At 45.6% G+C, this 12,587-nt stretch overlaps 1 protein-coding gene across 1 annotated transcript; it reads left to right on the forward strand.

The window, feature by feature from the left end:
• The first annotated feature begins 935 nt into the window (after positions 1-935).
• LOC146200348 (uncharacterized) lies at positions 936-11,969 on the forward strand. The gene is made up of 5 exons (XM_084592927.1): positions 936-1,076; positions 7,444-7,505; positions 8,480-8,569; positions 9,294-9,320; positions 11,851-11,969. Exons 1-5 carry the CDS (start codon positions 1,004-1,006, stop codon positions 11,908-11,910), a joined length of 312 nt encoding a protein of 103 aa, XP_084449053.1. The 5' UTR covers positions 936-1,003; the 3' UTR covers positions 11,911-11,969.
• The last annotated feature ends 618 nt before the right edge of the window (positions 11,970-12,587 follow it).

Raw genomic sequence — 12,587 nt, forward strand, 5'->3', positions numbered from 1 at the left:
TTCTCCAACCTCGCCAAGAATGAAGCGAAAGTGTTTCATGCCATGATGTCATCGGTTAAGAGCGGTATCCACTTTGTCAGAACATTGATAACAGTAATAAAACTTCGAATAATCTTCGAAAGCCATGTCGAGTGAGCGAAATGAGCCTGCGCATGCGGTTGTCGCCTAGATACTGGTATGCGAATAGTGCTTTTTTTAGCCTTGTCCATTTTTATTCTCTTTTTATTTCTAGCCGTAGGTCGTTTCCTTGAACTTTATTGCTCACGTGCTCCCAAACAAGATCTTTTAGCTGTAAAGGACCTTGGTGCCATGTGTTCGTGTCCAATGCTTCGCTTGGCTTTCTTACTCTCTGTAACCACCTTGAGTGCAGCATTTTAAGCTCCGGAAAAGCCGATACTGCATTAGAGCATTGAAGCTTAGGGTGTGCCGATGAGCAAGCGAGAGGGGCGGTCGGTAATGCCCATTACGACCGCGGAGCACGAATCAGCGGCCACGAAGCCATAATGGAAGGTGCGGGGAGTGGAGGAGTGAGGAGAGTACAATACTTAATTATCATGGGCTGAATGCCCTTCTTAACACGAGTGACATGGTAGCAAGAAGACGCGATACCGTCATGGGAAAAACAGAGGCAAAAGCATGAAAGCAGAGCGAAACAGCTCGATGATCAAAATGCGCGATGCGTATCTCAAGTTCCCGTTGCACGAATCTGGCCCTTTCCAAGCAGAAGCCCAGTTTTAAGCTTTTTTACTCACACAAACTTTTAATATGCTGCGCTCCCAGTGAGGGAAGAAAGCTGATCAAGGACGCCAAATATTGCAAAGTATTGCGACATCTAAGTCAGTCGGCTACCTGGACATTTCTAGTTCTAGTCAAGGACATCAGAAAAAAGAATTTGGGCCTATATAAAGGGTATCAACGCCCAGTTACGCAGTCGAACTCGTTCTTCTTGGGGTCCTTGTCTTCATATCTTTTTGCTTCGTTGAGAAGTTTCTGCCCGTCCAAAATGAAGGGGATTATCGTCTGTGCGCTCGTACTGGTTGGAGCGTTCGTCGTCAAGGGTGCCCATGAAGTGTGTGGTAAGCAAACTGAAATATTTGCTCACATTTTCAACGTTTAGGAACTTTTCTAGATTCCATGTGAGACTTTCGCGTTTGCCAGAAAACGTTTGAGCCAGGTTTGGGCTTTGGTGCACACGCATCTAAAGAATCATATGCGCTATACATCAGTATGTTCGTTCTTCTCGGTGTCTCATTGTATGTAGATCTCACTAGATTGTATTCACTGTAACGAGCTTTATTGTAGGCGAGCTCGTTCACTAGGGCTAAGCCAAGAGAACCGATTGCAGGTCCAGGCTTGTCCAACTGATGTTTGCTTATCGTGCCGCTGCGCTGGCGCCATGGTCGTCTTCTTTTTTACAATCACCCCTAGGGACGTAGCCATCTCGCCGACTTAACGGAACAATACCACGCGTGGGGCGTCGTATGGTTTTAAGCGAGAAGCATGCACCGGCTCATGGCCACGTCGTCGAATATCTTGCGAGGGCTTGACGGATGAAGTGCGCTCAAGGACGAAGATAGGATCCCTGGTATTTCGGTAGCAGCTTGGAGGAGAGGGTAGGTGATGCAGAAGACACGCGTAGAAAAGCAAGGACTTGCCGAAGAAAGCTGTCCGTCTCATGAGCAACGTCAAAACGATGTTTCTGTCGCCCGCTGTCAACAAACCTGAACGAGAGGTCGAGCTGCCTGAACTCCTCAGCACGCCAAGAGGCTACAGATATGGTGGTGAGTTCAGAAGAATCGGGCAGTTAAGAAAGTATTGTGTCGAGTGGAGAAGATGGTTCACGTCTGTATAATAGGAAAAATGGCGAGAATCCAATAGTGCTCTGCGTAGCAGTGTTGCACGCATAAGCGACGAAGGGTAGCAATGTGCCCCACTTGGGCTAGTCTGTAGCCACGTGGCGGTGCGGACAAAAGTAAACGGAGCACGCTTTTTGCTTCTAAAATTTTTTACGCGTTGCATAATTGAGACTGGCAGTCGTGGTATGTGGGAACCTATAGTAGACGTCAGTGTCCTTTTCTTAGACAAATATTGTTTTCTTATCTGCAGTGCAGAAAGCGTGATTTTAATTTGATCTGAAAAGCGCTATGTCCGCACCTGTACATTGACAACATATCACCTATGGTGTTCAATCGTTCAGTTAGAACATTGGTCCGCGGAAGTCGGCCGTAGTAGTGCCATGATGGATATTACATTGTTGCAGGAGGGACCAAATCACTTCAGATAAAAACATCCATCCACGGTTGCTAAGCAGCTCCCGCAGTACTCTGTGACGAAGGATGAAATGGTGTAAGATATTGGCCGTAGCAGCAGGTAGGGCGGCGGTTTTGGCGTACCGGGTAAGACGATCCACCGCTACAATGATCCAGCGGTTGCCGGCTGCAGTTTAGGAAAGGCCCGCATGAACAACAGAGAGCCTTCATGGCGCCGTTCGAATGGCGATGGACGGACTTGCGGCATTGACAATCTGGACAGGAGATGACGAACTTACAAACGCAGGTGTACATTCCGCGCCAGTATTAACGCAGGAGCAGCCGTTCATAAGTCTTGAATGCACCAGTGTGAGCGGCTTGCGGGCAAGCGTGAAATGAAGTGAAGATTTCCGATCGCAAGTGCCGAGAATGACCAGCAGCCATTTGCGGCCTCAAGAAAAATAAATTCGGCGATTTAAGTGCTCATCAGGAATTGTGAAGCGATCAGCCTGGTGGGTCATTGCGTGAGGCGACGAAATGGGCGAAGGGTGCGAAATAAAGACGACAAGGGACGCGATTCAGGGATCGTTGGACTGCGCCACTGCCATATTGCTCGAAAACAAGGAACTGCATTCGAGGGGGGAATCGCACGCAAACTTACAATGGGTAGAAGGAAAGCGAGGCAATTTTGTAACGTCGTTATGCTCCCTTCCAGAACGATACACCACACGAATATCATATTCTTGAAGAATGGGTGAGCGAGGCGGCCAGTGGGATCTCTAATGGTGGACAGCCAACACAGGAAATGGTGGTCCGTAACGACTTCGATTGGTCGGCTGTACACGTAAGGTGGGAATTTCTCTCTCGCCAGAACTATGGCTAGACATTCTTGCTCAGGAGCTGAGTAGTTCGGCTCTGTCTTGTCAAAGTGCGGCTCACGTATGCTACAGCGTATTCAACATACCCGGGTTTACGTTGTACTAGAACATCACTGATGCCTGTGCCGCTGGCATCAGTGTGGATTTCAGAGGGTGCATCGGGGTCAAAATGCCGTAATATGGGTGGTGAGGTAAGCAGTCGGTGCAGTGTGCTAAACGTTTTGTCACATGAAGCTTCGGACGAAAGAGCAGAGACCATGAATCTTCGAACTTTCTTTATAATGGATGTTTTTGGGAACGCACTGACAGCACGAAGTTTAGCTGCGTTGAGAAGCACACCGTCCTTAGACACGACATGTCCCAAAATCGTCAATTGGTGGCGGTGAAATTACATTTCTTTAAATCCACTTGGAGGCAAGTTGCAGTGAAGCATCAAGACACATTTCTCTATCGAGCGAGATACGTCGGGAAATCCGGTTAGCACAAGCAGGTCTCTCTCTGAGGCCGCGCAGTATGGTGTCCATCATGCGCTAAAACGTAGCAGGTGCATTACAAAGTCCGAACGGCACGACGTTGATTTCATACAGTCCGTCTAGCATGACGAAAGTTGGTAGCAGAGCCAGCATCGGCCAGCGAAACTAGCCATTATCTTGAATGGAGGTATAATGATGAGATAAATTCGGCACACTTCAAGCAGTCAAGGGCGTCCTCAATTTGGGCAAGGGATAGACGCCCTTGAGGGTTGTTTTATTCTAGCGTCGATAGTGAGGGCAAAAGAAGATTGAGTTGTATTTTTGTTGACAAGAATGGCGGTGGAGACCCAAGGACTGTTTGAAGGTTGAATGATATGCCACGCGTAAGCATGTCGGCCACCTGCTCCTTGATCATTTGACGCTCAGTCGGGGAGACGCGATGAGGTCGGTGGCGCAGGGGAGAGTGGATACCAGTGTGGATGCGATGGGCAGCAACCAATGTGCGGCCTAAGCAAAACAAAAGAGTAACAGAACTGGTCAAGCAGGGCAAAATGCTGGGTTTGTTGAGTTGGCGTGAGTTTGCCGTAAATATAGCCGGCGGAGATGTCTACTCGGGATGGATCAGCAGATGTAGCCTTAAGCGCAGCTACCAGTATGTGGTAAGGGTTGTCACCGCAGCTGTCGCATTCAGAAATTGAAGCAAAAGACTAGACGCGTCCCAGACACTCACCGTCAAGAAAAGGGGTAACTTAAGGGATGGATGGCGGGCACTGTGCTGCAGTCAGCTTCAACAGTAAGCAGGCAAACGGCAGGGACATACAGTGAGGGTGTGTGAAGTTGTAAGGCGTGAAGATGACTGGCCAGTCGCAGAGTCAGAGAAAACGGACAAAAGAACACAGAAATTGGCGGGATTGGAACATCGCCTGGTACGGTTTGGCGCACATTGCAGGGGCATCGGTCGTCGTGGGGTCACAGAACGTAGAACGGAAATAGCGTGATTCAGCACGAGTGAATGACGGCCTGATGTTGGGATATAAATTCTCAGCCCAATTAGCGTATTGAGTGCTTGATTAAAGTAAGATGAATTCAGTGATGTACACAGCACCATCAATACTAACTCTCTCTGTACAGGCGGTCACAGGATTGATGAGCTGTGAATTTGAAGTACGAAGCGAAACACCGTATAGCAGCGTCGTTACGTTGTGCATATGGCGGCATAATTTCTCGCTTAACACGGACACAGCATCAACGGCGTAAATAAGGGCAGGAACATTGATGCCATCCATGGAAAAATTTACCAAATTCGTCGACGAAACGCGAGGGCTTTAGTGGCTCCACGAAAACGAAGTTCTAGCCACCGGAACTGCGATCACTTGTTTTCCTGCGGCGGGGTCGAACGACGTTGCATGGGAACACCGAGTGGCGACGCGGAGATGGAGAGCGGCAACGAACAGATGGGCGGCTCTCGTAATACGAGGTTCGGGTAAAATACTAAAGATGGTTATAACCGTATGATCAATGATCGGCTTCTCGAAAGAGAACACGGTGTGGTGGTGGCAGTGACGCATCACGTGTCCAGTGATGCCACAATAGTAGAAAATCTGCAAGTTGTATTGTGTTCGCCATGGTTGGAAACGTTGGAAAGCAGGAGCGCACATGACTCGAAGGGAGCTCGAAAAGGATCAAATAGCGGCGGCTGTCGGGCTATTTCGGCATAAGTGGCGCAGATATGACAGGCGCGACAATGGGGTGCGCTGCAACGGGAGACGCTACAATGGGAGGTGGACGACAAACTGACGGGCTCCGGCATTTGGTCTCAAATCATGCGTTATAGGGCCAGTGCCAGGTGTAATGGCAGGCTTGGAACACAGAGAAGCGCAACCTCCTCACGGACAAAATGCTTGATCGGGACAGTTAGAAAACTGCTGGCTACCGTTGCCAATTCTGGTAAGAGCCTCGATCTGTGCTGAGGGCAACCGTGAGAAGACTCATCCTCGAATTAGCTTGTCGTAGGTCTGGTACAGGTTGACAATATTACTGACGGAGGTGGTGCTCTTGGCAACAAGCCTGTAGAATGCGTCGTTCTCAATCGCCTTGCGTACATATTTTATGCGGCCAGCCTCTGTCATGAATACACTGATGTGCTTGCACCGATCGAGGACGTCTTCTACGTAGCCGGTGAAGCTTTCACGAACCTTCTGGGCGGCTGCTCAGAGCGAAGGTTGCGCTCGGCCGTACGTCCGAATATGTCAATGAAGGCGGTCTTGAAAGCGGACCAGGTGGCGAAGTCCGAATCGTGGTTTCTGAACCAGATGTTCACAACATCGGTCAAGCAGAAGGCGACATTCGTTAGTTTCATGTTGTCGTACCGCCAGTTGTGAGCGCTCATCCGGTCGTAGGAGGAATGCCAGTCCTCCACATTGTGGTCGTCAGTGCCACTCAAAATAGCAGGATCCCGGCGGCGAAGCGCACCGGGGCAAGGTGCGGGTGGGGGTGAAGAAGAGGCTGGTTCGTTGAGGTCAAATGACGTCGTGGTAGCAAATGTTAGACTACGCAGCTCTATCATAATCCCCCCACCTCCACCAAGAATTTAACGAGCCTTATTGTACTCACCTATGCGACTGAAACGTGGAGGCTAACGAAAAGGGTTCTACTAAGTTGAGGACAACGCAGAGGGCTATGGAACGAAATATGGTAAGGGTTACATTAAGAGTTAGGAAGCGTGCAGTGTGGTGAGGGAAGTAACTGAAGTTACTGATATTCTAGCGGAAATTAAGAAGAAGAAATGGGCATGGGCAGGTCATATAGTGCGAAAAAAGGATAACCGATGGTCTCTTAGGGTAACAAACTGGATTCCAAGGGAAGGAAAGCGTAGCAGGTGGCGGCAGAAAGTTAGGTGGGCAGATGAGGTCAAGAATTTCGCAGGGCTGAAGTGGATGCAGCTACCACAGAACCGGGTTAATTGGAGAAATATGGGAGAGGCCTTCGCCCTGCAGTGGGTATAGTCAGGCTGATGATGATGATGATGATTGCAGGCGAGCTCGTTTACTAGGGCTTGGCCAAGAGAACCGCTTGCAGATCCTGGCTCGTTTAGCTGGTGCTCGCGCCTTGTGCCGGAGCGCTGGAGCCAGGTCACTTTGGTGCTGACATTATCATCATCTTCTAAAAAGTGCATTGTAAAACACATAGTTTATTGCACCAAACCTGAAATTAGGTATTTTTTCGACGCATATCGGGCCAAGATTACAGCGGAACTTCTAAATATGAGTGGGAAGTTGAGCTAAAAAGGAATTGTGGCTTGCCGCTGAGAACCTATTTTCAGTTTCTGTGCAAACAGGCAGTTTTCCAGATAAACGCATAATGATGCCTGATAACCCCAACTGCTTATTGTTTCATAAGAAAACACAAATGATTAGTTCATTAGAAAGGATGCACATATTGTTGAAGAAGCGGCTAAATATAGTGTAAACTGAAGTGCTAAAATAGAAGGAGCAATAAACTTCGCGTATATTCTAATATTTTCAAACTTCCTAGGGGTAAAATTCTCAGAATATATCAGCGAAGCAAAATATGCAGCTACTAGGCTGCACCTCACAGCTGCCAATTTTAAGTACTCAAAGCGAGAAAAGGTTTTGGAGGCAACCGCTTAGATGTTTACGTGTGACCAGACCTGTACATAGGTTTGCTATTAAAACGAATTCGGCGCAGGCCGACACTGTGTGATTTGTTTTGCGCTTTGCAGATCTTTCCGAGTACAATACACTTGCTGGCATAGAACGTGTCAGAAAAGTGTGGAATCATCGTGTCAGAAATGTGACCTCCAATGCTTTTCCCGCTTTTCAGCCTTGAACAACGACCAGATTACGGCATTGGTGAAGTGTCTGGGAGAAAAAGTTGACTCCAAGGTATGCTCGATCATCAGTTAATTCATTTGTAGTTTGTCAATTAGGAAGTATGGCAGCACACCAAGGAATGCATATTGCTTAGGCTATTTATTTGTGATCTAAAGCGGCTTTAAAATTTCGAATACATTTTTTTTTCACAAAATTTGCCCGGTGGTACATAATCAGTCGAACGCGGTTCATATCTCATCAACACGCAATTTTCAATAAAAAATCGAATATGCGATGCTAACATAGTCTAGAAGAATCGTTCTAGCTAGATATGTGATTCATGCTCAACAGGGATGCACCATCTTGCGATGCAAACAAATTCTACAACATAAACTATAAGATGTCTGCTATTAAGATTTACAAGAGCTTTATGGTTGTTTGCACTTACACCCCGGCATCACGACGACATAGACAAAAGATCTATGCAGAGGGTGAATCAGGAAGGAGTAAAGAAGCAGCGCAGTACACTCCACTGGTGATTTACTTCAATGAAACGGTAGGCAAGAAGAAGATAGCAATCTGGCCAGAGGGCAACCATATCGTAGGTCTGAGGAAGAGCAGCGAGCAAATACAGCGCGTAATATTATAGATAAGATTTGTTAATATCTCTGTTCGCGGCAGGAGGGCAGTGTCGTTGCCAATATAAATAAGACAGGTAAAGTAGCAAAACATCAGACTAAGAATTTTAGTCCGTTGTCATTAGCAGGAACTTCCTCAGGGCAGCGAGATGTTTAGGGAGACAAGGAACTTAAACGACGTTTTATTGCATGGAAAAACACAGAGATGTACTTCACAGAGGTGATGAAGACTCCCTGTCTGTGCATGTGCTAAATTATTCCATATCTGTGTGGGAAAAGCAGCTAAATTTTATAAAGCGTTTATGAAACCGAACTCATGCGATGGAGGGCGTTTTTTTTTAATTCTTGTATGAATCAGTAAAGATGGTGCATACGTACTTATGCTGATGTCGATGATTTTCCTCGCAGATCACGGGAAGAGCGAAGGAGATCATCCACAGCCAAGGTGGCGACGTGGCTCAGCTTCTGAAGAAGCAGTGCGGGGCCGACGTCGATTTCGTGAGTTGAGAATGTTTACGATTTTCCGAAATTACTCCATCGCAGTATTTCTGCTTCTGAAATCGAGGCGAAAAGTTACTTCCTGTTTTTGAAGGAGTCAAAACGCGAGTATTTGCGAAGCATTTATTGTGTTTTGTAAGGCTGTCGCCTCTTATAGGCTATAGCAGGCCGATTCCATACACAATTGGCTCCAATGTCTACGCTATGTGTAATTTATCAATGTAAGAAGCTCCTAAGCATGTTTCTGTCAGAGATTTCATAGCAGTTCACCGCCGCACTATCCGATTACATATTCGTGCTTGACACGTTTACAGGAATCTGCTTTGGGGAAAAGAAGCCGCACCTTTTGATGTGAACTGAATGCGTTTATACACGGACTCCCTTCATCAAAATTATTGTTAAAATGTCGCTGTTAGTTTTATAGCCTAATACTGAGTTAGGTGTTGTAGGCAGCAAAATGTAGGAGCAGCCTAGAGAAAAATGTTCACGTGAGTTGTTTACCATAAAAAGAATGATATTGTGGGAGAGTTCTCGCTGATGTTTTAGCAGCTGGTACGCCGAATGCATCTACCAAGAAGCCAAGAAACGTCAGCTTACATCTTGCATGCGAAACTGTGCCAATCGCAACGTGATGTTATAGAAATGACAACAATATCTGCGTGAATATAATGCACAGCTAAGTCACTCGACAACAACATGAATAAGATTTCCCTTCTTTTCTTAGGGCGCGGCGCTGAAGGCGATCCTCTCGGTAAGTACATTTTTGTTTCATTCTATTTCTTGAAGCGCACGAACTCCGAGTTAATTTATTAAGTTTCACTGTGGGGTAATATGTAGTTGAATAAAAAGAAATCAAATTTTAAACGTATGTGTGTAGCTATATGTGTTTAAAATAAGCCGTAAAAATACGTTTTTCGAAGTGTCTCGAAACGCGTTATCTAATTCACCATTGCATCACTAACGCTTGGTGGTTTAAAATGCAAAGCAGTACACCGCCTGAGCTCAAGCTGAAATTTGAGTATCTTTAGCCAAAGCATCTGCCCGTTGGATCACTGAATAATATTGTTACTCAGTAACTTCGATACTGCCAAACTGTGCTTGCTCACTTTCACAAAATGCTTCTGCGAGGTGCACCTCCGCAGTTCCTATTCGCATCTAGCATGCAACCATGCGGTGGCACTTTGCTTGCGCATTTAGCCTCCATTATTGAATGTTCTGCCTTCATATGTGAAACATTTAGGGCATTAGAGCTGCTGTGGCATTGACACGGAGAAATCTATTAGCTATTTTATAATGGCGATAAATAAGCGCAATTTTAATCGCAATACAAATTTTCAATCCCCGTTTTCACGACATATCGCCCTCGACAGCTGTACACATTCGTTCATGCTTAGAACAAGATTTGAAGAGCAGAATCGTATAGGAAACAATTGTATTGCGATGGAGGTGGGAAACACTGTCAATCGCCTCGTTTAGATTCCGAATACAGGCCGTACTGATCAATATTGATCTCGTTCACTACTCTAAATGTCATGTTTGAGCCATGAATCCTGCAAGGTGCATATATAATTAATAATTAACTTAATATAAGCTGTATATAAAACCTATGTAATTCTTGGACAAAGCCACTTAGTATTAAGGGGCAAAAAACCTAATGTCTGGTATGCTTTTGCTGTTCTTTTTTTTTTAATGCAGTGGTGTCATGATAAGTAAGGAGCAAATATTGCGCTGAGATACCAGCATTTACAAACGGGTATTGGCTCAGAAGATTTTATCAAATATTTGTATTCTGCGCGGATGTCTTTTTTGCAAATGAAATATAGAGCAATTTTGTTTTGCAACTTCTTATGCGTTTCTCAAGCGCTGCATCATTCAGTTACTTAATTCAACTCATAATGCAAAACAACAAAATGCTGCTGATTCTTAACAACACAACAAATCGCACAATCGTCTGCGAAAAGGCGCACATAGGAAGCTAGGTCAAAATCTATAATTATAAAGTCACAAAAATTTTAAATAGCACTAGGGTCATAACAGACGTCTGCGGCGCTTCTGATGTCGCATAATCCGCGTTTGACGTTTAATTGTTTTAACTACACGTTGATGTCTAAAGATCAAATTTTTTTTCACTCTGCAAATTACAGTCTTTGTCATTGATAACATGACATGTTTAAGCAATAATGATGGAGTACACCGTCGAAACTTTTCTCGAAATTCAGAAAAATGGCATCAATAAGGTAAGAAGCTGGTTATTAATAGGGTGGGTTATAATGAAATTCATGCTGAAATAATAAAATATTACTAAAGTATTATTCGTGTTAAAAAGCCATGCATATAGAAGCATATATGGAGCGTTACTGAAATTCTACATAACTGAAGGTATCAAGTGCCAGTATTAATAGGTAAAATATGAATAAGCATGTTATCTGCCGTGAACGAGAATTTAATTATTGTATTTTTGCAAAATTATGATATTGCAGTGAAATTCTTGCTCAGTTTGCACGTCCGTAAATTCAACATACAAAAACAGCTTTTTTTTATGTTGCTCTTTATACTTTTTCTAATCATGAAATTATATCGTTTAATGCGCGTAGATTATAACCAGAGTATCCAGCTGCCAATTCGGCCGCTGTCAGAGGAAAAGGTTTACATGGGAATCAAATTCTGGATCCTTGGATCGCGTCAGACATGTGACCCATATATGCTACGCAGAGACTGTCGGACAGCATGGTTAAAGCAGGATTTCATAGCTGGACCGGTATTGGTTCATAAAACCTGGCAACTGCTTACGACTATATTCTATATGCGTTTCAGATGACGTGTGACGTAATATGGGCATAAATTAAGAGAGTGGTCGTTTACCGATTAGCAAAGTGTATGAACACGATTGTTAATCGGAAAGGCGAGTCGCAAACGAGATCCAATGACGCGGTTACGCTGGGAAATATGTGTGCACATGAGTAGCGGGCCTACGCCGCCCAGGCGCCGTTCGAGGCGAGGTCGTAGCAACAGAAGGAACACGGGGACGGCGCCACCAGGGATCAGAAAAGCCACTCCTTAATAACAATCAGGAATTTTGGAAAGGATTGAGTGTGATGTAGAAGACGATTAGGGGGGTCAGTGTTGGTTAGATTGAAACTGCATGTGCATAGAAACAATCTTTAAATTTTCGCTTGTTTACCTCAGGATGTTGGAAAACAAAATTACCCGGAATGCTGAGCTCTAATTGCGCATTGTTTTGCATCATTATCGTTGGCCCACTTTTTTTTCCTTTCTTGCAGCCTGATCAGGCGGAAGCTGTCAGGAAAGCCTACAAGGAGTGCAGGCCTCTCCAAGGTTGAAGCGTCAACGCACCGGACGGGAAACAACGGTGTGATGAAATAAAAGCTGTCAAAGCACCGACACGCGTATTCGCTACATTTGCGAGCCTTGCCAACTGCCGCATTGGACCTTGAGGCAGTGAACACATGAGCGTGCTCACGCACGCACGGCTCCCCCTCCCTCCACTACACACACACACACACACACACACACACACACACACACACACACACACACACACACACACACGCACACACACACACACACACACACACACACACACACACACACACACACACACACACACACACACACACACACACACACACACACACACACACACACACACACACACACACACACACACACACACACACACACACACACACACACACACACACACACACACACACACACACACACACACACACACACACACACACACACACACACACACACACACACACACACACACACACACACACACACACACACACACACACACACACACACACACACACACACACACACACACACGCACACACACACACACAGGCACGAACGCGCGAACGCACGTGCGCGTGTGTGTTAAAAAGGCGAGATAAAGAAAGCGAGAAAGGTAATACTGAGCGGTCAAACTGAAGGCGAAGCACAACTCATTTTATCCGATCCAGCATTTGAGAATCCAAGATATAAG

The sequence above is a fragment of the Amblyomma maculatum genome, chromosome 2, assembly GCF_055883805.1.
Source record: "Amblyomma maculatum isolate TAMU_Amacu chromosome 2, ASM5588380v1, whole genome shotgun sequence".
NCBI classification, from domain to species: Eukaryota; Metazoa; Arthropoda; class Arachnida; order Ixodida; family Ixodidae; genus Amblyomma; species Amblyomma maculatum.